The sequence below is a fragment of the Grammomys surdaster genome, unplaced genomic scaffold (genome assembly GCF_004785775.1).
Source record: "Grammomys surdaster isolate TR1022 unplaced genomic scaffold, NIH_TR_1.0 192, whole genome shotgun sequence".
NCBI lineage: Eukaryota > Metazoa > Chordata > Mammalia > Rodentia > Muridae > Grammomys > Grammomys surdaster.
Window position 1 is genome coordinate 2792663 of NW_021604637.1, and position 23310 is coordinate 2815972.

At 47.7% G+C, this 23310-nt stretch overlaps 1 protein-coding gene across 5 annotated transcripts; it reads right to left on the reverse strand.

The window, feature by feature from the left end:
* Window positions 1–820: 820 nt before the first annotated feature.
* On the reverse strand, window positions 821–21007 carry Itgax (integrin subunit alpha X). Of its 5 annotated transcripts, none has more exons than XM_028769367.1 (30): window positions 20814–20981; window positions 20109–20178; window positions 19581–19684; window positions 19222–19292; window positions 18958–19072; window positions 17423–17550; window positions 17153–17298; window positions 16760–16913; window positions 15540–15690; window positions 15260–15333; window positions 14987–15116; window positions 14760–14902; window positions 14448–14588; window positions 14151–14360; window positions 10516–10646; window positions 10234–10391; window positions 9957–10120; window positions 9170–9301; window positions 8456–8529; window positions 8089–8251; window positions 6080–6208; window positions 5920–5999; window positions 5757–5840; window positions 2896–2974; window positions 2703–2807; window positions 2508–2591; window positions 2196–2309; window positions 1955–2056; window positions 1581–1691; window positions 821–1044 (listed from the first exon to the last, which is right to left on the reverse strand). In XM_028769367.1, exons 1-30 carry the CDS (start codon window positions 20848–20850, stop codon window positions 946–948), a joined length of 3483 nt encoding a protein of 1160 aa, XP_028625200.1. In that variant the 5' UTR covers window positions 20851–20981; the 3' UTR covers window positions 821–945. The 5 variants fall into 5 exon arrangements, 4 of the variants coding, with proteins under 4 accessions (XP_028625200.1, XP_028625198.1, XP_028625199.1 ...); XM_028769365.1 differs by having other exon boundaries at window positions 20109–20214; XM_028769366.1 differs by lacking the exon at window positions 20814–20981 and adding an exon at window positions 20720–20771 and having other exon boundaries at window positions 20109–20214.
* Between the last annotated feature and the right edge of the window lie 2303 nt (window positions 21008–23310).

The following is a 23310-nucleotide window of genomic DNA, read 5'->3' on the forward strand; positions in this document are numbered from 1 at the left end:
TGGGCAAACAGATGTTTATTTATGTCTTCCCACAAAAAGTTACACAGCAAAGCGGCATAGGCCTCTTCTGATCTAGAACTGTATTAGAGCAGTGTCCCCCCTAAGACAATAGGACGGTTCTTCCCAGCTAGCCACACTGACACTAGAATCCAGTTCCATCAACTACATTGCCCAGTTGTTTCCTTGCTAATTCAGTTTGGGAAAGCTAGGATCAAGTGTCTCCAAGAAAAGCTACAACATGATGCTAACAATACTTTACTAGAAATGAGGACAACATGGAAGCAGGGAGCACCCCAGGCTAACTGAAGCTCGCCTCCTTGAGACAGAACTCGATTCTAACATCCTGAAAGGAGATGGGAGGCACAGGAGAAGACAAGGATGAATGGCTACTCTCATTCTTCATCACAGAAAGCTCGTTAGTGGCCAACGAAGCAAGAGGCCACTGAGCTGCCTATGTATTCCTAGATAGAAATTCCTACGGAAGTTCTCTGGGCCATAGCAGAGATGCTGTGCTCTGAGTTTCCAGGTGAAGTTTTTTTTATTATTAAATATTTTCTTTATTTGAATTTCAAATGTTATCCCCTTTCCCAGTCCTCCCCTCGAATTCCCCATCCCGTACCCCCTCCCCCTGCTTCTATGAGGGTGTTCCCCCACCCACCCACTCCCACCTCTCTACCCTGGCTTTCCCCTATACTGGGGCATCGAACCTACACAGGACCAAGGGCCTCTCCTCCTATTGATGCCCTACAAGGCCATCCTCTGCTACATATGCGGCTGGAGCCATGAGTGGCCCTTCCCAAATAAGACACAAAGAGCAAAGTTGACCTGGTCCCAGGATTCCTGCTGTAGAATGCTTCTTTGCCACTGGGGCTGACTTAGGGGAGAGTACAAGATCTGGGACTCCTCTCAGAAGGGCAGCTTCGAAGAAGATGGGGAAGGAAGTTCTCACTGGGAAACCTGGGGGTTTGGGGTCCCATTTTCTGAGACAAGCTGTCCATTTGCTTCCTCTAACATTTCCTTGTACTGACGTTTGAAGAAACCAGCCTGTGGGGAGGAAGAAGAAAATCAGGATGAAGTGAGCAGAAGAAAGAAAAGAGGGCTAGAATCCGCAGTGACTAAAGCCCTGCTCCAATATATAAGGTAGAAAGCAATAGAGACAGACACCTAACACCTTCAGATAGCCTTCACATGTACACATGTACATATGCATGCATTCCCACAAACTCATGTGTGCCTACACACCCATGCATATATACACACATCCATGAACATATCACCCGCACATGCCGGGGTGGGGGGAGGAAGAGAGATGACTAAAGGAGTGGAAGGGTAAGCATTTCTGCAGCCTTTACTACTTTCAAATATCCTAGTACACATTGTATCATTTAGATGTGGGCAAAATCATGTGCCTTAAATAACCCTCGAGCTGAAAAAGACCAAGACCCAGGCCAGCGCTGGGGCTTGTGTCAGCATTCATTCCTGGTACTGGTGATAGCGTACCTCAGACTCAGCCTGAACTCTTGCTCGCCCTGTAGAGGGAACAGGATCAAATCCTGCTGTAAGGAGGACACATCGCTCACCTTGTAGAGTACGGCTGTGATGAGAGCTAGCAGCAGCAGACCTCCCACTGAGCTGCCCACGATGAGAGGGACCGGGTTGTGGACTTCATACATCTCCAGCACTGTCTTCGTCTGGAGGAGATGGAGCCATAGTCAGCCTCGCATCTCATGCTGTCTCACACTCTCCCCAGATTCCCAGCTTTTACTATTCCCTTTTCCTTACTAACGCCCTGTTCCAACCATTGAGCTACAGAACCACTTATGCATTCCCAGTGTCTAGGGACCTTCATCCTCCCTCCAGACTGGCAGACACCCCCTCCCCAGCCAGCACCACAGACTGAACATTCAGAGCCCTCTCTCTCAGCAGCCTGGCTCCCGCCTGCCACAGTCACTACCTGGACTCTCAGGAATGCCTCCTGCCCCGGCAACTGGGAGTACACAGATGTGTTGAATGTGATTTCAGCCTCACTCAGGAGCAACACCTTTTTCTGCAATGTCTGCAAAAGATGGAGTGGGGTAGAGCTGGGAATTAGATCTGGGGCAGCTCAGGGTTCAAGAACTGCCCTGACCCAAGGATGCCCCAGGCCCACCAGGCACACATGGACCAGAGAAGGGCCTCTGCTATTGGCCACATACCTGACTGATCCAGCCGAAGCTGAGGTTGCCCTTCAGAATGAAGTCAAGCTCATCCTGGACGCCCAAGGAGGGGATGTCACAGTGGAGGTGCAGGCAGTCAGCAATGGAGCAGTCCTGGGGACAGAGAAATAGTATCAGACCAGAGGAAAGTAAGTCTAGGGGTAGGAGACAGCAGTAAGCTGTGGAACTTGACAGAAGCATGCAGGCCAAAATAGAGCTGGTTATTCAGCAGGTGCCATTTGACATTCAGAAAGAGAGCTCAAGGTCCTCTGATGCATAGCTTAATGTGCTTAAACAGTCAGTTTTCCGCACCAGCACAGGACTCTTCTGCATATGAGTCAGGAGGTCAAATTGTGTTGGCTTGAGTCTATTCGGATAGCATTGGGTGGATGGGTTCTAGAAGGCAAGCAGAGAACAGGACATTAGCCACAGGATCAGGGACTCATAAGTAACACAGGTGATATAAGCCAAGGGCATCAGTTGAGGAGCCATGAGTAGTCGTAATACCTGAGGGTGGGAGACCATCACTGTCCACACGGCTTCTCCCTTCAGCTCTATGGGCACCCAAAAGCTGATGCTGACTGGCATGTCTCTCTGTCCCAGATTAATCACCTGTATAGGAGGCACTGATGGCAGAGCCTGTGCCAGGCTCCTCTGTCCCTACTTCCCAGTTCCCTCGCTCCCAAGTCCCCACACTTGCCTGGAATCTATGTTCGACCTCACTGGTCCTCTCCTTTTCTGAGTTTGAGAAGTTAAGATACTTGGTGAACTGATCGTGGCTGGAGAGAGAAGAAGCATGAAGTCGTACCTGGCCTCCTGAGGGAGGTCTGGCACCAGCATGATGAGACAAGTAATCAGCTGGATTTGGGGTGGCATGGAATGGGGGGTCAGGGCTGGCACAAAGGAGGGTTTAGGGGGTGGGAGCAGCTTCATGGTGGGCTAAAGGAACCATGCGGGAGCTAGCCACCCAGAGGATATCTGGGGAAAGGCTGGGTTGAGGTGTAGGGAAAACACCTAAAAGCCAAGCCACTGACTCTCTGGAATAGCAGGGACCACTGCCTGCCCCATTACTACACTTCAACTGTCATCTCCATCCTTCCTGCACATGTGGGATACAGCAAGTTTTGTTGACCACGCATCCTATCCAGGCTTGACTCATAGCCCCTACATTTAGGCCCTTTCCCCCACTTTCCTTGCCTTTTATCACCCTGAAGCTTGTAAGGATCCAATTGGCTCTTCCATAGGTCTCAATGTAACAAAACTTCATGAGACACACTTGGGCCAAGCCTGGCAGTACAGTGGCCACAAGGTCCCTCACGTACCAACCAAGTCTACCTCTGTCCCTTACTGCTCCATTTCCCATGTGCATAGCCTTTACCTATATACTCCAAATTCTAACCCACAACTCCTACTCTTGAGGCAGGCTAGCTGGGCACAGGGAAAAAGAGGGGAGACCTGCATGGTAACTTGATGTAATTGCAGAGCCACACTACAGCACAGTGCCGTGTGCCGGCTCACACAGTAAACAAGACCATCCCAAGCCTACTAGGACTAACATGGCTGACAGATGGGATCATAACCAACTTTTCTTCATTAAATGGCACCTCCATGTCATTAACATACAAGATTAGTTGTTCCCATCATGCATCTGAAGACAGACTCATATAAGGATAGAAAAGGTGAGTAAACCCTACAAGGGGGATTTTCTCTACTGAAGTTGGCCAATTAGACAAGCTCTCCAGAATCTTGGGTGACGCCACTCTGTCATGAGAAGCTTACACTCCCACTCAAATGTGTACTTTTCGCTCTGAAGCAAGCCCTCTTCCCAATTTCATACATCTCTTGGGTCTGAATTCTTTCTCTGATGGTGACCTGGAAGCACTCAGTAGAGGTCTCAATCTGTTTTGTCTTTGACACCTGCCCAGCCTTCATCCAATGGCAACACTCTTAAGTTTCATTTCTCCTCCACTCAAAGAACTCCTTCCAAAGGTTCCCGACTGCCCTGGGGACCTCTCTAAGTATGACTGACCTGTAGGACCACATGGGTCTACACTGGTATGTCTTATCTGTGGCTCCCTGCAGAGTGCCATAAAATTACCTTTGTATACACTCATAGCACATGCATTTTTCTGCCTGGAGAACCCCAAACACGCAGAGCAATGAAAGTGTGAAATATAAGCAAGAATAGATCCTCAAATTAGGCAGGTCCCATAACTGCATGGATTAATTACACACAGGAGCTCAACAAATGTTTGTTCCTGTCAAATGAAGTCATACAAAGTAGCTGAGCACTATTCCTGACATGGACCAAATATTGAGAAGGTATCTGCTGGATATTCTCTACCCCCCCCCCCAGTCTCAGTACCTTCTCCTGTCCTCCTCGCCCCCCCTAAGATCCTATCCGCTACCCTGCTTCTCTGATCCCTGTCTTCATCAGGGTATCCCTCACCCTCATCCTCACCAAATTATCTCTAATTTCTATGAAAAGGGGAAAGGAGTGCTTCTCAACCCTTTAGTACAATTCTACATGCTGTGGTGACCCCCAACCATAAAATTATTCTGTTGCTACTTCATAACTGTAATTTTGTTACTGTTATGAATCATAATGTAGACATCAGGTATATAGGATATGATATGATATTCAACCTCTGTGGGGGCCATGACCCGCAGGTGGAAAATCTCTACCCAATGAGCTACATCTGTTTCTTATGAAAAAAAAATGGTTTTACACAAACGCCAAAGACTCTTTTGAAAACTGCTTTTGGTCAAGTCCAATATCATAGACCCGCCAATGTTTTGATGAGCCTCCTTTGAAAGGACCTTTGTCCTGTTTTAGGAATCCACTGTTATGGTTTCATCCTGAAGCCCTGCCCACTCATTGCATTTAGGCATGGCACTCTGAGTGGCACAGTCAGGAGGTAGTGGAGCCTTTGGAAGTGGACCCTGCTGGGAAGTTTCTAGATCCGTGAGGGAGTGCCCCAAAGGAGACTATAAAACCATAACTCTTTCCTCCACATCTTCTGTTGCCTCTTTACCATGAGACCAGAGCATCCATGAGAGACACTACATCACCACAGACTCAAAGCATTGGGCAGATGAACCATGGACTAAAACTCCAAACTGTGAGCCTAAATACTCCCTTTTCACTTATAAGCTGCTTCAAAGTCTTGTAGTGATGGAAAGCTGGCTGAAATGCCATGTCACCGAGGTCACAGAGCCAAAGAACAGCACCTGTAACCTCGATCTCAAGTTAGGCTCTCAGAACCTCAAAGGCAAGGATGTGTTTCGTACATCCTAGAGAACCCAAGAAAATCCTGAGGATTTTCAAAGCCTTTTGAGACCTGTAACCTGTATTAAATATATGCTGTCATAATGATTTCACAATTAATGTCAAAACCAGCCAATAACAAACATCCACTGGTGAGCATGCACAGTTATCAGCATCATCTCCCACTGGAAAGAAGGACAATGACACCTGAAATATCCCAGATGATCAGTAGTGACCCTTGCATACACTGTTTCTAAGTGAAGAAGAACCACTCTGAGGTCCAGGGAACGAACCTGCTGATCACGATGTACACGGCATACTTTACTGGGAGCTCCAACTGGAAGGTGGTTTTTTGGGTCTCAGATACGCCATTCTCACTGGGAACAGAGATGGAGCATGGGATGTAAGGATCAGAAGGAGAAGGACACCCCCCCAAGGGGGGCTGGCCCAGTTTACCTTCTCACTTTGGCTCTTAGAAGCAGCCTGTCCCCCAGCTCAGCATTGGGGGAGACATCAAAAGTTACCAAGAAAGTCATCTGAGGAAGAAAGTGGAGAGGTCAGAGAGGAGTGAGGGAAGATGGGGACAGGGGTCAGGGTGTGTAGAAGCCAGGCTAACCTGTGAGCCTCCACGGAAAATGACGTGGCTGCTGCTGCAGCTGGTGCTCCAGAGGCCCTGACTCCTGTCTGGGGTGCTGTCACACATAAGGTGCAGGGAGTGCCGCCCCCGCCGCTGCCACCGCTGGTTCTAGTTAAAAGCAAGGCCAAATATGTACAGGAGATAAGTGCGTGCCAACGTTCCAGAGAGACTGTGACTGAGGACACAGTATGTGAGCATCAACATCTGGTCAAGCATCCTATGTAGAAGGTCTAGTAGCTAGAAACCCTCACCCTTCATTTCTTGTTGGGTTTTCATTCTTCTTGTTCTTATTGTTTGGTAGCCTAGGCTGTTCTAGAACTCACTAGCTAGCCCAACCTAGCTTCAAACTCACGGTGATTCTCCTGCCTCAAGCTCCAAGTGTTAGGATTATAGGTATAAGCCCGCTTCTTGTTTCTTTTAAAGGCCTTTTACTGTGGATAGTTTCAGACATACTCAGTAGAGAGGGTAGATTATCAACTGCTGTGTCTGTCACTCAGCAGAAGTTACCAACATTCTCTTCTTGTTCCCACAGATTATTCTTTTCTTAATAATTTAAAGTACTTCCAATACATCATATTGTTTTATCCCAATAAATTTCAATGTCTACTCAACACCAACAAGGTTATTTTTGATATAACCACAAGCCCTATCAAATCACATGCAACAGAGTTAGCAAAGACTGCCTAATATGGCTGCCATGCTCCGTTTTCCTGAGTCGTCTCTTAACCACGTTATTTTTAAACTGTTTACTTGTTAAATAAATGTCTGACAAAGAATCACACACCATACTAGGCTATGTGTCTAGAAACACCATCACTGCTGACACTCTGGGAAGTGCTTTTCCGAGTTTGTTTTTCACAAGTAATTAATATGTGCTCTCACTACGGATGCTAGATCAAGAAACATGGCAGTCCTGCAAGGCAAATCAATGTGTGTGCCCAGTTCAGATTCTCACTCAAATAAACCAAGTGTCAAAAGATATTTGGGGGAGAATAAGGGAAATTTGGCTATGCTTTTAAATGTGAAGAATAGTTCAGTTTATTGGGTAGCATAATGACTTTGGGGTCACATTAGATGCTGCTGTTCGGAACTCCAGAGTAAAATGAAGAGAAAGCAATGGTCCAATGTCTAACACTTGTTTGGAAATATTTCAGCAAACAAAAGCAACTCAGGTGCGAGGGTGTACACCTGTGATCCCAGCACTGGGAAAGTTAAAGCAGGAGGATCAGGAGCTCGGGGCAAGCCTTGGCTACTTGGATTTGAGGGCAGCCTGGGCTAAAGGAGACATTGGCTCAGAGACAACCCCATCAGTTGCTGCTATCATCAAGGTAGAACTGAGAGTCTGGGGCAGAAGCAATATGGTCCATGTACCTCAAGTATTTCCTCTCTGCTGTCATGGAAAATTTTCTGGCAAGCCCCAAGCCAGAGTAACCAGTAAGTTAACTCTTTTATTTTACAATATTTTTAAGTATTTTTCCAGTTTTGGGGGGTATATGCCTACATTCTTAGCGTTTTGAGGGGTAAGTCAGAGGATTGTGAACTCAAGACCAATCTGAGCTCCCTAGTGAGTTTTAGGCCAGCAAGTTTTTGTCTCAGGAAAAGAACAACTATTACATGCACACAGGACAAGGAGGCCAAAGGCATACAGGGAGTGACAGCCTGAGTTCTGATGGCTGGAAGAAGTATTAGGGTGCCAGGGGCAAGGGTCTAATAAGATAGCTTGTGTGTGCCAAGTCTGTTCTTTCACTGTGTGGTTTCTGGGTCATTAGGCCTGGCAGCAAGTGTCCTTACCTTGCTGACCCTGGAACTCACTTCTTCTATTCAGTATCTTCAAAATATGGTGCCAGAAGTACAAGACCCAGACAATACAACCCCACCATCCAGTCAAGACTGGCTAAGATCTCTTGACCCACCAGAAACTGATAAGCAATGGCCTCCCAGCCTGAGCTTTGAACTTAGGACAGGTCTATACTATGCAACCCACTCACCTCTTTCTTCAGAAGGAATACTTGGCCTTCTGCAGCTCGTCTAAAGGACAGACCCACTGGGTAGAACAGAGTGACTGTGGTTCCATAGGAATCTTCTCCATCATTAGACACTATCACGGCTACAGTCAGCTCCAGGTCACTTCCCACCACCAGGGTCTTCAAGCTAGGTGTTGGGAGGGAAGAGATGATCCTGTGACTGAGGCTAGAAACAGTTTGGGGATGAATTGCATGGTGGCATGGTGAAAGATAGACAGGAGATGCCCTGGTTCTGAGCCCCAGGTGAGAGTGTGAGTCCACCAAAGGCAGGAGCCCCAGATCCTGGGAGGGAGGCTAGCCTCTGAGGAAGATCTGGAGTGTGAGAACTCACTCTGGGAAGCCAAATATGATGCCAAGGTCATCCTGGCAGATATGGTCAGCTCCACAGTTCTTCTCAAAGGGAAGCTGAGAAAAGGAGGATATGGGAATTAGTTCTGGGGCCACAGGCTGCTCAAGCCACGCCCACACAGACTGCCCATATGGGCCATGCCCATAGACCCCAGCCTCTTCCCAGAGCAAAGGAAACGGCAAGCTCCCTACCAGAGCCTCTCTGTGACTCTCTAGCTCCACAACAGAGCCCAGGCTCTCAGGCTTCAGCAAAATGGCTGGCACTGTTCTTACTTCCCCCAAGGAAGTTCACAGGCTCAGGTCGCCAAACCCCAGCACGTGAGGACACAGCCTCAACTAGATGTCCCACCTCCTCACTCCCCTGCACACACCACTGTGGTTGCACATTCTTTTCCCATAATACAGGATCCGAGATGTCCTCCTCTTGCTGCCCAGAAATCAGAGACAGCCTGGCTTCGGGTTCAGACCAGATGTGAACTACTTACTCATAAACCACATGGTGTGAAATTTTCCTGTCCTTTGAGACCAATAAAAAGTGGTCTGTCCTCTACTGTGTAGGCCTGAACTCTGCTCAGAGACTCCATCATGCTGATATCTGTCCATACTGTTAATAACTCTCCTAATAAATATCTTACTCAAAAAGACAACCTGCCTTGGGGTCCCCCTTAAGCCCCAACCTCATGAATAGCAGACTCACAGAGGCCGTGAAATACGTTTGCTCATCTACAGCCAGCATCGGTTGGAGGTTTTGTAAGAAAGGGATGGGCTCACCAACAAGAGAGAAGTTGAGGCGCAGAGTGATAGGGGTCACCGAGTCCTCCACACAGGCCTAAGGGAGAGGCATTTGAGGGGTGGTTTTAAAGGAAGTTCCTTGCATAGTTACTGGCAGTGTCCTATCTCTGCATACGTAAAGGGTGTTAGAGCAATCCTATCTGTATTCAGTAAGGGCCTGTAGCTTTCACCAAGGTGGAAAGTCTCTGGTCCACCCTCCCCCCACTTACAGCTCTCTTACTTTATTCAATGGCCCCTCATGAAACCTTTCTATTCTCTTCTCTGGTTTTCTCTTTGTAGCATTTACCCCTACCTGACTTTCACTATCTAGAAATTTGTTTGGAGCCTCCCATCATCACTGGGGAACTCCCTACGAGAAATGACTATTTTGTCCCCTGCTGTGGGCATGTCTCAGGGGACAGCCATAAGTATGTGCTCAATAAATGCCTGCATGAGTCAGCCTGAGGTCACATAGCAACCCTGCTCTCTTCCCTAAAATCCATCTGGGTGACTCCCAGTGGCTGCACCCAACTAGAGTCATCGGTTCGCTTATTTAGCTAACAGGTATTAAAGATGGCCTGCATGATCTGGGGCTAAGGCTATGCCACAGGAAAGCTCAGAACATGCTGTGTGCTTTCTTTGCTGAACTTGCTTCCAGTTCCCAAATGGAATCTTACCACAACTACCCCCACACCCTATGTAGGTCCTCTCACCGGGAGAAGCAACTTCACACTTTCACAATGCCGATCCAGACCAAGGGTTTTAACTAGAGTCAGAGCCTGGGTCTTTGTCTCCTTGAAGATGGCCCGGGGACTCAGGCGGCCAGGGTCTAGGGCCAGGTCAAAGGTGACGATACTTTGGAGGTCACCTGTTTTCCCTGTGAGGGAAAATGGAACACAAGGAAGAGTGAGAGGACCAAAAATTACATCCTCAGACAGAAGTCCTGGGTTGGAGGCTTCCCAAGGTCAGGATCAAAAGGAAGAAACTCACCTAGTTGGGTGTTGGAGATTTCATAAATATCAAGGCAGACAGTGGCATCACCCAGTATCTGCTCAGGGGTCACCTGTTCCTGACACTCAAACACAGACCTGGAAATCTCTGCTGGTGAGAAGCTTATAGTTGATGACATTCTAAGAATCGGTCTGGTCCTGTTGGCAGAACACGGAGCTGAGGAGAGGCTCTTGGCCACTGAGACCACAGCCTCCAAGTAGCAAAAACAGTCCTAGTCTGGACCTAGGATAGATGGCTAGTGTCTGAGGAAAGTGTGCTCACCTGAGCAGCAGCACGTGCCCCTTGGACCCCACGGCTAGGTCCACCAATCCATCCTGGGTGAGGTCCTGACCCCCACTCAGTGACTGCCCAAAATATTGGAGCCTGGAGGAGACCCGGGATCCTGAAATCCTCTGTCCAGAAGAAAAACAGAGTCAGTCTGAATGAAAAAATGCTATTCTCCAGGCTTTGCCAAACCTTTCCGAGCAGACTAGTGGAACTGCGTTATTGACAGCCTTGCCCTCTGTGCTGTCAACTTGGTGCAAGCTAGAGTTGTGTGGGAAGAAGGGAATGTAGAGAAATCACCTCCATACAACTGGCCTGTAGGCAAGTCTGTAGTGCATTTTCTTGGTTGATGATAGATTGGGGTTGGCCAGCACAATGTGAGCAGTGCTACCCCTGGACTGGTGGTCCTGGATTCTATGAGGAAACAGGATGTGCAAGTCATGAAGAGCAAGCCAGTAAGCAGCGCTCTTCCATGGCCTCTGTAACAGTTCCTGCCTCCAATTTTTCCTTCTTTGAGTTCCTGGCCTGACTCCCCTCAGTGATGGATGCTGATATGGATATGTAAGCTGAAATAAACCCTTTTTCCCCAAGTTGCCTTTGGTCATGGTGTTTTATCATACAAGAGAAATTCTAACTAAGACACTGTCCAAGAAGTTAAGTGGGCCTTATATAATCCATTTAACTCATAGAAATTTTATAAAAGAACAAGACTTCTCCCTTGACTAGACGTGGGGACACAGGATTGTAATCCCAGTACTTGGAAACCACAAAACAGGAGGATTCTAGTTCAAGGCCAGCCTGAGCTACATAGTGAGAGCCTTTATCAAAAGAGACAGAAAGAGAGAGAGAGAGAGAGAGAGAGAGAGAGAGAGAGAGAGAGAGAGAGAGACTAGCCCTTCTCTGCTCTCCCTGACTTCCTATCTTGCCTTGTAATCTCTCCTTCTTACATACACTCCCACCATCTGTCATGACAGCAAAACACCCATTCACAGAAAAAGTGTGTGATGGAGTGAGATGAAGGAAAATCTCATTGTGAGTCAGTGAATCCAGAATCATTCATTGTGGGTCAGTGAATCCAGAAAGGCCTATGGGTGGAACCCCAGTGACATTTGTAATTGGATGTAAACCTGTAAGACATTTTGGCAAAGAGAAGCTACAAAGTGGTGTGAACTGGATGCACCTTCGGTTATTCTCCCTGAGGCACACACCTTCTTTAGCTGTCCTTCCATGGTTAAACTATGCTAACGATTATAACAAGCGCAGCTTACCGTAACAACATAATGGTACCGGGTGCTAGTCTGAGTGCTATATAGGAACACAGATGCTCAGTCCTCACAGCAGCAGCAAGGTGTGCCCAGTTCATGCTATCATGACCAGTTTACAGATGGACACAGAGAGGTGTGTGTACTGAGAGGTGTGTGTACTGGTCTCTTCTCTTGCCATTGTGACTAAATTCCTCACTAAACAACTAAAGGAGGAAGGATTTATCTGGCTCATGGTCTCAGGTCACCGTGACTGAGAAGGCGTGGGAGAGTAGAGCTGTTCGCAGACAGCAGCAAGAAAGAGGAAGAAAGGGAGACAGTTCTGTCTCTCCTCCTTGGGCGGCAGGAGAAACAGAACCACACTGTGTCCAGAATGGTCTTGTGCACTGTGTAAGGTTTACCCTTGTATTAGTCAAACACTGATTTCTCTGCCCTCATATCGTGTTTCAATACAGACACGGCTGTGTAATGCTTATATCAAGAATCTCCTGTCTGTGTAAACAGTTCTTACCTTTATTCTCTATCTTGTCAATAAATGCTGATCACCCAATGGCTGGAAGAGGAGAGAACAGGGTGCATGTCTGCCAGCCAGAGGAAGCAGAAAGGGAGAGGGGGAGATTCAAATCTTCCAGGAGGGTGGAGGGTTTGGAGCCATGAGGAAGGGGTCCAGAGAGAGATTGTGGAAACGCACTTGAACCCCGGAGAGTCAGGCCCATAATAAGAAGCAAATATATTAGATCATGGCTGTGAGGTAACCAGATTAGCTTAGAGGTTAAGGTAGATGCTCAGCTAACTGCTCAGCTATTGAGGTGCTGCTTCCAATAAATCTTGGTTTCTCCATGTGGTTATTGGGGACTAGTGTAAGGTAGAGAAATACAACTTCTGGATTAATACACTACTTACATTTATATTAAAGATAACTCATTTTATAGCATGCAGAGGCTTTACTAATCTCTTAGTACTCCTGAATTCAACCTCAATTAGCAAGAGTGACCAGCCAGTGTCACACAGTCAGAATTACAGGGCTCTTCCCTGTCCTTTTCTGAAAGGTGAAGCAGTTGTTTTAAGTATTCACACACTGAACAGTTCACCTCACATCTCTGTGGCTTTTGAGTGTTCAGAGTTGTGAAACCATGTCCACGATCAATTTAGAACACTTTATCACCTCAGAAAGAGAGCTGACACCTGTTAGAAGTCACCCCATGCTGTCATTTCTCCTCATGCCCAAGCTTGCACAGCCAGTCATCCACCTGCTATCTCTATAATTTTACCTATCAGAGACACTTCATATAAATGTGACCATACAATATCTGAGCTCTTCTAACTGGTTTCTTTTACTTAGCATAAGATTTTGAGGCTCATCCACATAGCCTGTTCATGATGAGGTAACATGCCATTTCATGGATAAACGTTTAGTTTATCTGCTCATAGGTAGATGGGCATACGGGTTGCTTCTACCTTTCGTCTATTAATCATGGATAATGCCTCAAAAGGCGTTCTATGTAGTTTGTATGAGGACATGTTTTTAGTTCTCTTGTGGTAGAATTGTCTGATCATTTGACAACTCTATAAATAATCTTCTGAGAACACATTGTTTCAAAATAGCCACACCACTTCCCACTCTCACTAGCGGTGCCTGAGCGCTGGGCTTGTCCTGGTGATTTGTGGCCCTCCTGACTCCAGCTGTGCTGATGTGGGCGAGGTCTCACCTCACTGTGGTGATGTCGGCACCTCATGGGTGGTGATGCCGAGCATTTGGCCTTTGCTGTGTCTGGTGGCCTTTGTTAAAAGACTTTGCAGAAATGTCTACTGAGGCACCTGCCTGTATGACTGCTTTCACATTTGCCAAGGAAAGCAGCCGTTCCTTCTAAGAGAACCCTGTCCCACTGTGTGGAAGGCTCCAGCCCAGGTAGCTGGAAGGATCATCGATTATCGGGATGGAGTGAAATTAAAGGGTATTTAAGGAGATGAAGGGACAAGAAAATTAGCATAGCGAGGAAGTGAGACCTAGAGCCGATGAGCAGGGAAGAGCCACTGAGAATGCTGAACCCAGGGACAAGAACCCGAGTTTACACTGAGCCTTGTACTTACCAAGCTGCAGCTACGAACGAGGATCTCCACCTGACTCGCATATCTAGTGTAAGTTACTACGGGTGCAGTTTGGAAACTACTCAAGTATTGAGCCTCAAGTCAAAGCACTCGTGCAGAAGTTAGTTGTCTCACATCTCAATCGTGTGGGTTTTTACCTGCTGCAAAATCCTCAGTGCTTAGCCAAGAAATCAACGATGTCACAGAAGAGAGTTACAGTGAAAGAAATGAGAAACAAAGGGGAAGCTATTGTAGATTTGGGAGATAGTGACCGTGCCTCACCTGGCTGGACGAGGGAGTGATGTCCAGTCGTGAGGCTCCATGAAATATGTAGACAGCACCTCTGTTCTCCTCCTCTCCAGGTGCACCAACAGCCACATCCGCCAGACGGTCCCCATTCACGTCCCCCAGCACTGTCAGAGCCGCCCCAAAGCGGCCCCAAGGATGGCCCTGCTCCCCATGGAGGGTGGCCTCACACTGCCACCTGCTCCTCTGCAGAGCAAAGGCAGGGTCAGGCCCAACCTGGGCAGACCTCCATCCATACCCAGATGCCACCAGCCAGCACCCTTAACCACTTACCACACCAGGCATGGGGCACACCGACACCTGCCCCCCTCGGGGCTGCTCATAGTAATGGGGGGCTCCGATCAGGACCAGGTCAGTGCTGCCATCTCCATCCATGTCCACAGAACAGAGAGATGCCCCAAAGTAGGAGCCGATCTGGGAGCGCCGAGCTTGAAGTCATCTAAAGATGCCTCCTCTGGACAGGCCCTGCCTCTCTCCCAGTACCACGACCTCCTCCACAGGCCCCAAAGCCCGTCCATCCCCTCCTCCTCCACCCTGACCATACTGCCCACACTCACACTCCACTCTGGCTTCTTCCGTACAAACCTGTGTCCCTCTGACTTCAGACTTGGGCCTCCAATGCCTGGATTCCTGGGTAAAGATGACAACCTTTCCCGTGTGCTGGTGGCGAGGGGCCCCCAGGATCAGGCTGTGGACTCCCTTCCAAAAGGCCAGTGCGGTGGAGTAACCTGAGGGGCCCAGACCTCAGCACCAAGGCTTGTCCTGTCTTCAGGCAGCCCGTCCCGCCCTTCTCGCCCACAGCCTCTTCTTACCCAGGTAAGCATCTCTCATGTCCACATTCTCCTGAGACATGTTGATGAAGGTGGGTCTCATATTTGGTGGGTATAAGAAAGCACCTCCAGACCAGCTGAAGCTTCCCACAGCCCCCAGAACTGGTCCATCCTGGCAGGAAAGAATCCCAGGGCTGAGTGGAATGCCAGCCTAATTCAAAGGAAGAGCTCCCTGGCTCCACATACCTAGCTAGCTAGAACTTGCCTCCCCAGTGCCTTCGTGTTCACCAGCCTAGAAGAAGGGGATCAACTCACAGGTGTAAACATAGCACTGAAGCCCTCTTGGGACATCTCCAATTCAAAAGAACTGCTGCTTGGTGTCTCTGTACCTAGGGAAGGCAAGATGCTTGGCTTTCAGGAAGAAAGACAACATTTCCCAGGTTCAAGGAGACTTCTTAGGAGAATCTAAGATCAGAGATCAACAACTCTTGCAAGGGACAGTGCCTAGCTCATGAGGGTCTAGGTCCAAAAGGGAAAACCTATGACTGAGGATTCCTGAGAATTCCTGAGGCAGGTAGCTTCATTGCTGACTTACCCTCAATGGCAAAGATCTTCTCCTTCAGCTGATTCTGAATATCCTTCAAAGCATCAAAGTTCTCCACGCTGAATATGTATTCATGGGAAGGCATCGATGCAATGGCCTCTAATTCTTTCCTGGACTGTGCTTTGTAAAAAGCCTCTCCTACCTGTCCCCAGAAAAGACCAACCCATTGAGAATGGAAATTCTCCAAGACCTACATGTCATGTTACTGCTCAAGTCTGAGAACTCCCCTGTGGGTTCATGTTTTGAGCAACTTGTGTGGTGAAGCTTGGCTGTCTAAAGTAGGGGGTGAACCCTTGAATGTTATCCTCCAGCCATCCTACTCTCTCTGGCCTCCTTTCTAGTCCTCCACATGTGAGTTGCTATGGTATCATACTCCCACCACCATGAACTCCGCCCTTCTTTCTCCTCTATCATGGACTGTGAGTCAAAATAAATGATTCCATCCCAGAAGAGGAAGAGTGTAAGGGCTGGCAGGTAAGGGGAGCACTGTGAAGCACTGTCTTATGGACATGACGTGGCTGTTGCATTTATGAACTTTATACCAGCTGTGGTTACCATCACAAGATCACATAAGAGCAGGCCAAAGTCCCACACAGATGGGAGAGGGGACATCTAAGCTCCATCCCACAGAGCTACTTGTACTTCATAGCTGGCAGGGCTGAGTCATCCTCCTTTGAGAGTATGGTTACTAGTGAGGTTCCCAGTGCTCTGGCAGACGACAGAGCCACAGCTATGAACATATAACAGCACTAATTGAACTTGGTAGGCTGTTTTTTAAAACACACGAAGTTAAGAAAAGGGGGGTTTTGGGACACCAAGGGTAGACAAGGGGAGAGAAATATGAGATGGAGGGGGTATGTGATCACATCTTATTGTATGAAACTCTCAAGGAGTGAAAAATAAAATAAAGGACATCTCTCCCTTCAGTGTTTCTGTTGGATGCTTTTACCACAATGAAGCAAAGGTGGCTACGGTATTACATGCGCCATCACCCAGCAAAAACTATTCTGTCAGCCTTGGAGGTTCTTTCTAAGAGGTTCAAATGGCCTTAGGGAGCCGAAGCAACGGGGTCCCCAGGCTGAAGGAGCCTTTCCCTGGCTCCACATACCTAAGGCAGCAGGAGACAAGAAAACTGGTTTCTACCTTTAGAGGAAGTTGCTTCAAGAGGAAGTTACAGGAGGAAGTGGTGGGCAACCATTTTTGTGTCCTACCCCAATTGCATAACGGATGACGCCTGCAGCCTTTGCCATAGGGATGACATTATCATAATTCAAGTTGTCCCCCGTTTTCATCCCATCTGTGATGACAATGAGGACCCTGGTGGCATCTTTCCGAGCTCCGCTTTGGGCGGTGAACAGTTCTGTTCTATCAAGAAAGAGAGTCCGGAAGTCTGTAGATATAACTACCGACTTCTGCTGACTGTGAAAATGAGGATATAGCCTTTCATGTAGGAGGCGGCCACCCCCACTCAGAAACCCCCAACTGGCAAGGGCGTCAACAGGTCACATCTTAGGTTCTTTCCACTTCTCTCTTGGGAAAGCAAATGAGGCCCAAAGGGAACCCTGGATGCTCTGGGAAAGGATGCACGGGAAGTCTGGACTCACATGACACGCTTGATAGCTGAGGCTGTGTGTGTATATCCTCCCAGCTGTTTTACAGAACCCAAGAGACTTAAAGGCCTTGGTGCGGAGATGAAGTCTTTGAAAGTAAAATGTGTCCGGAAGGAATGGGAGAACTGCATCAGAGCGAACTAAAAAAAGCACATGGGAGTGAAGGCTAAGATTCCCCAGGACTCCTCAAACATACCCAGCGAGTCTTAGGCCCAGTGAGCCTTCCCAGCAGGCCCTGGGCCTCAAATTTCCTCAGGGACTCACCCGTATGCTAGGTTGCTGAAGGCTCATCACAGCTTTAACAAAGTCCAGCATTTTTCCAAAATTTGTGGAAGAGATGCTACCAGAGCCATCAATCAAGAACACAATGTCTTGGTCTTGCCTTGGACACTCTAGGAAAGGATGTTGATCTGATCCTTCAAGGGACACTCTCACAAGATCTCTTAGCCACAAGAACTCACTTTCCCAATACCCTCCACCACCTCAGTCTGACAATCACAACCCAGTCTCACTTGTGAGACCTGTCTGTGTCCAGATTCTCTCTTCCTTAGTCCTCAAATGCAGATAAGGCCTTTGAGTCTTACAAAGAGGCTACAACTGTAAACTATCTATACCAAGCCAGCCCAGTAGATACAAAAATGCAAGCATCTTCTGTCCCAGTAACAAGAAAGCCTTCTCCCTCCACATAGAATGTTAAGTTCGTCCCCTAGAGGTCAGCAACAGTCTCTCCCCACGACAACCAGCTCAGTGAGGGCCATAGTCTGTGGCCCGTCCCTGTCCTTATTAGTTAGTGCTACACTGTATTTTTTTTAGGTATTTTCAATATCAACCCTGGTAAGAGCCACACACTACCTCTGTCTTGTTCTCAGTTTCAATATGGGTTCTCCTCCAGGGCAATATTAGAATTTTTATTCAGGTGAAAATTTCCCAGTTCAGGAAAATGGGCTCTACCCTCTGGAGTGGCAGCAGTATCAGGGTTCTTAACTGCAGTGTTCTTTGTCTCCCCACAGAGTGGTGATGGACACACCCAAGAAGATAAGGCCCACTAACCAAGTCTACAGCCTCTGTGAATGTGCCTACCACTCCTCCCAGCCTTCCCTTTCTGTGTCTCTCTCAAAAGACAGAGACATGTGTTCTGACATTTCTGTTGCTGGAGTCTAAATCCAGGGGATTTGTGTAAGAGATGTCCATCCATTTCCCTAAGGGTCTCAGAGTGAGCATGAAACCAGAAAACAGCCTCAGCCTGCTGTCGGGAAAGCCCATATTCCTTCACCTCATCTTCCATCTCCAACAGCACCAGAAATGCCAAGCCCCATGTCTTGACCTGGTAAACACACCACACACACACACACAGAGAGAGAGAGAGAGAGAGAGAGAGAGAGAGAGAGAGAGAGAGAGAACATATATGTATCCAACTCAGGCTGCACCTTCATCAGCAAGTCCCAGATGGTTGCACTAACCAGTCACTGGAATACTAATCCCCTTCACTTTCATTCTAAGAGTAATAGCAGCTTATCTCATCAGCACTGTCATGTCAGATCAGGCACTATACCAAATGGGTCACCTTGTGTTACTTGCAAAGTTCCACCCATTACTAGTCATATTTGACAGATGCAAAACCCAAAATTCCAAGACAATAACAGACTAGGTATTAGGGCCAGCAGTATCTCTCCAGCTGTACCATCTGGCAATGTATTTTTCAGATTCACTCTTGCTTCCTCCCTTTTGGAAAAGAATCTGACCCACTGAAGCCAAGATACACATGCATGCACTCCCCAAAGGAGCCAGTGGTTGCTTACCCTGCTGCTTGGTTGGCAAGTTCTGGTTCTTCATGAATGATGAGCTCAGTAGAAAGCAGAGCCCTGTCAAGTATGTATTCTCTCTGCATGTGTGGTGCACAGTAGGACCACAAGCCTTGGTACAAAGGGAATGATGAATGGAGCTTGTTCTGTTGGTCTACTCTTCAGCCCCTGCATCTCTAGCCTCCATAATACCCCTAGTCCAGAAGCCTGGGTTCCTATTCCTCCCCCTCAAGATCTTTCTTTAAGACCAAGAGCACTCACCAACAGCCGAGAAGGGTTGGTGGCAGCAGCAAGGGACAGGCCCAGGGACATGTTCACAGCCTCTGGGGGCACTGTGGAAACAGACATGTGCACAGTCACCCTTGAGGACAGAAGATGTTATATAAGAAATGAGTGACTCTCACACTCCACCTGGCTAACAGGGAGGCCCCATAGGTAAAGCAGACATCCAGATTATAAGGGAGCTGAAGCATCATGGGGGTACAGTGGGTAAGCCCAGGGGCGTGTCTGAGGCTGAGTTTATGGAGACAGCTGGAGCTGCCAAGTGGGACTCCTGGAATCTACACAGGCCACATAGCCCAGGAGTTCAGTATTAGGCCTGAAGCAGGGCCGTGACTCACCCTGGAGATAGATGGGCTCACATTTGCCTCTGTGATAGCCACATTTGTAGAGGCCACCTATCTGGTTCGTGGCTTTGATTTCCTTTGGCGCCCCAACCACCACCCTGTGGGGAAACAGAGAGAGCACTGCAGTTAGGAGTCACTACAGAGAGCTAACTCTACCTCTGGAAAATGGAAGTTCAATTTAGTAGTTTGTTTTGTTTTCTGCTTTTTTCTCTCCTAATAGGAGCCCTCCATTTTTTGGCATCTAGGTATTTCATAAACATACTTTAGATGGACAGACAAGTCCTTGTAAGTGTACAGTGAAGTCTAAAGGAACACCCCTGTGGTTTGCAGGTCATAGTGCCTGGCATTTAGCAAGCACTCAGTAAATGTTATCTGAAATTGTTCTAAAGGACTGGTTTCAGTAAAACATTCATAACAGGAATAAAATTGCCACATCTCATAAAGAAAATGTCTGCATGTGATACCACTGGCGTGTGGGGCTAGGGAGGATGGGACCCTGTATAGCTACTGCCAAGTCCTTACCAGGAGCCGTCGAACTGGAGTACGCTGTGTCCGAACTCAGCACCATCCATGTGGAAATGTGTTGGCTTCTCTGTATCCAAGTTGAAGCCAAGACAGGAAACAAACACTGGAGAAGCATGAGACGCTTTAGAGAAGGTCCCCTCCCTCCTGACCAGCTTCCTGAGTCCCTCAGCGCATCTCTCAGGCTCCTGACTCCCTTGCCGCTCTTCCACACTCAATACCCCAGAGCCCCCGGCCCCGGACTCCAGACTCGACTCTCATCTCTGCTTCGCCTAGCTCATGAGTCACTTCCCACTGTTAAATTTCAGATCTGTTTCCACAGAGTGAGCATCAGAGTTGGAAGCCACATTTTTTCCTTCTCTATCTGTGGGGCTTTGATGAAAAAGAATCCAGGAAAACTTGGAAACCATAGGGGATTAATGAGTGCACCATGCAATGTACGTGTTCTGCCTACTTCAGAATCTGTGGGTTGTCAAGGCAAACTCGCCTCACTCTCAAGATCTCTTGAGTTCTCCCCCCAACGGCCTCTTTGATACTCTCTCATTCCCCAAACTCCAGATCCAAAGCCCTCATGTCTCAGCTTCCCCATAAAGTCAAGTCACTCTCCTTACCAGGATTCCGATCTCTCAACCACAGCCTCCATCTCATGGGCCTGACTCACTAAGAACAAGTACCCAGCTCCTCTTCTCCGGGGCCCAGGCTCACCCATCAGTAGAAGAAAGGCTATCCAGGTACGGCTCATGGCTGGAGAACAGAAGCAGGCTCTGAGCAACTAGCAACTTGTAAACAGCTGCCAAGTCACCACTGAAGAAGCAAATGAGAAGAAAGGTGGTCAGGAGGCCAGAGACCAGGAGGGAAGTTGTCAGCATGACTCAGAGACAGGGGTGGCGAATTGAGATTTTCATCTCAATAGATTGAGAGGGGACTGAGGCAGCCCACACCCTTCCACAGAAGAGTTACTGTACTTGAAACGACTTGATGACATATTTTCCAGGTTCCCCAATTCTTGCCTGGATAGATGTAAACTCCCTGATGGTCTCATCCCACTCAGCCTTTTGAACTGACAGAAGTTTCTATTGACCTTGAAGTGTGAGCCGCAGGAAGAGAGAGAACAGACGCCGTCCTACAGGACCCTGTAGGAGCCCTCCACTTCTGGACTGGAAGAAGACTAAGAATTAAGCATGTGATCCATGTAAGAAGCACAGACTGGCATTCATTCATTCACTGATTCATTCATTCATTCAGTGGATTAGTCATTTACTCAACAAACATAATTAGGGGGGATGATCTGAGCCTTTTGCTAGGTATAAGAGAAAACATAACCCAGAGATCAGTGGAAAAACAGATAGGTAAACACTAAAGTGGGCCCTGTGAGGAAAGAAGTGCAGAGACCACTAGAAGTACCACTCAGACTGAGAGGACCCCAGACAGCTTTCTGGAGGAGGCAACTCTTGAGCTGAGTCTTAAAGGCAGCCAAGGTTAAGAGAATGCTAAAAACTGAATTTCAGAAACAATGAGTATGTTCATCAGGATTGTCATCCATTAAGCCCTGTTTTGGAAAATAACCATGGCCCACAGCTGGCCATTAGGCCCTTTCTCCTATCAAAGAACATGTCTCTATCAGGCACTCCAATGAGGGGGTGGGGTAAGCATTGGATCACAAGTTCTGGTTCTCATTCCTCTCCCAGGAAAAGTTTGATAGTGCTGGGCCACCAGAACAGTCTTGGATAGTGGCAGCCAGAAAAGAACTGAGGTGCTAAGTAGCTGACATTTGTGACAGAACCTTTACAGTATAAATCTTCCTCTTTAGACCTGCTTTAGAGATAACACTGATGGCATCTTGTTTGGTCTAAAATGGCTAAGCTTAGAGTTTCTGTAAAACATGTTTAATTGCTCAGAATGCAACTCTGGGCTGGGACTTTAAAGATATACTCAGGTGATATCATATGTGAAATATCGTAACTCAAGACCTACATAAGCCTCAAATAATTTCCATGTGGGACCAGTTTCTCTTTGGGCAGTAGCCAAACTGGACACAAGCTATTTTTATTAGAGGTTTTCTCCTTATTTTTCCTCATTTCATGAAGTGATTTCTTACTGAAGGCCTTGTTTCTCGGCACACTATAGAGTAAACACAAAAGAGTGGGAGATAAGATCAGCAAAAGATGAGGCTGGGCTGTCGGAAAAGAACGGAGAGCGAGCAGGCCACAGGCCCCGGAGTTTTGAAAGACTTTGATTTTTATCCTGCAGGCAGAAGGAAGTGTAGGAAAGTAATGAGGAATAAGATATTCAATTCACATTTACCTTTCAGAGAACCAGATTTGGTTGATGTACCTGGGAGCCAGAACTTTTCTGAAGAGAAAGGAGAAGTAGTCCAGGGGACTGGGACTTGGAGGAGAGGAGAAAGGGGAAACTGAGGTCAGGATGTAATATACTAGAGAAGAATGAAAACAAAATAATTTAAAAAAAAGAACCATAAAGTGAAAAGGAAAGAAAAGCAGGGATCATGAGTGGTTCATAGTATCCAAGTTATGGAATCAGTATATGACCCAGTGAGGCGCCAGCAGAGAGCAGGCTGTCAGGGAAAACCCAACATGCTCACATAGCATCGGACTGTAAAGGGGCAGGATACTGTCTTTCTGTCTTTGTTTATCTCCAGGAGCCAAAAATCATTGCCCAAGGAGATGTAGTAATAAGAGAGAGGGGGAGGGAATTGGGGAAGAAAAGAGAGGCATCAAGAAAGGGGAATCCAGTGCAGAGTCTACTGGACAGCCTGCCATCTCTGGGATCTCACCCTTCCAAAAGAAAGCGTTGGCCTCAGCAAACTGTTCCCACATTTTCTGAGTCTTTGCTTTTTGTCCCTGTGTTCTTTGTCCTTCTCTAGAAGGACAAACATATGGGCAGCCAGCCCAAGGCACAACATTCGCTATGTCTGTATCAGGATCTGAAGAAGACCATCAGTCAAGGTCAGTACACCTGGCTGAAAGTCAGGGAGCAGAAAGTAGAAACTGCCATTGACTGTCCCTTATCCTGACACTTCTGCCTAGCTGAGACCCCTCTACCCACACCATGACACTTAGCACCATCAGACCCCCAGCCAACCCCCTTTTCTTTAAGAAAGAAGCATAGGGAACCAGGTCCAAGAGACAAGAAAACTTATCTCATGCAGATGAACAGAGAGTTCCTTCCCAGGACAGTGGGG

Bases quoted from the DNA above. Each gene is read 5' to 3' on its own strand.
- Itgax (XM_028769365.1), bottom strand. From the start codon at position 20,850: ATGAGCCGTACCTGGATAGCCTTTCTTCTACTGATGG. The intron at 10,121-10,233 runs GTGAGTTTCTTC...TTTCCCTCACAG, and splicing joins AATCTCCAACACCCAACTAG to GGAAAACAGGTGACCTCCAA. The intron at 2,057-2,195 runs GTATGTGGCCAA...CATCTTTTGCAG, and splicing joins GCTTCGGCTGGATCAGTCAG to ACATTGCAGAAAAAGGTGTT.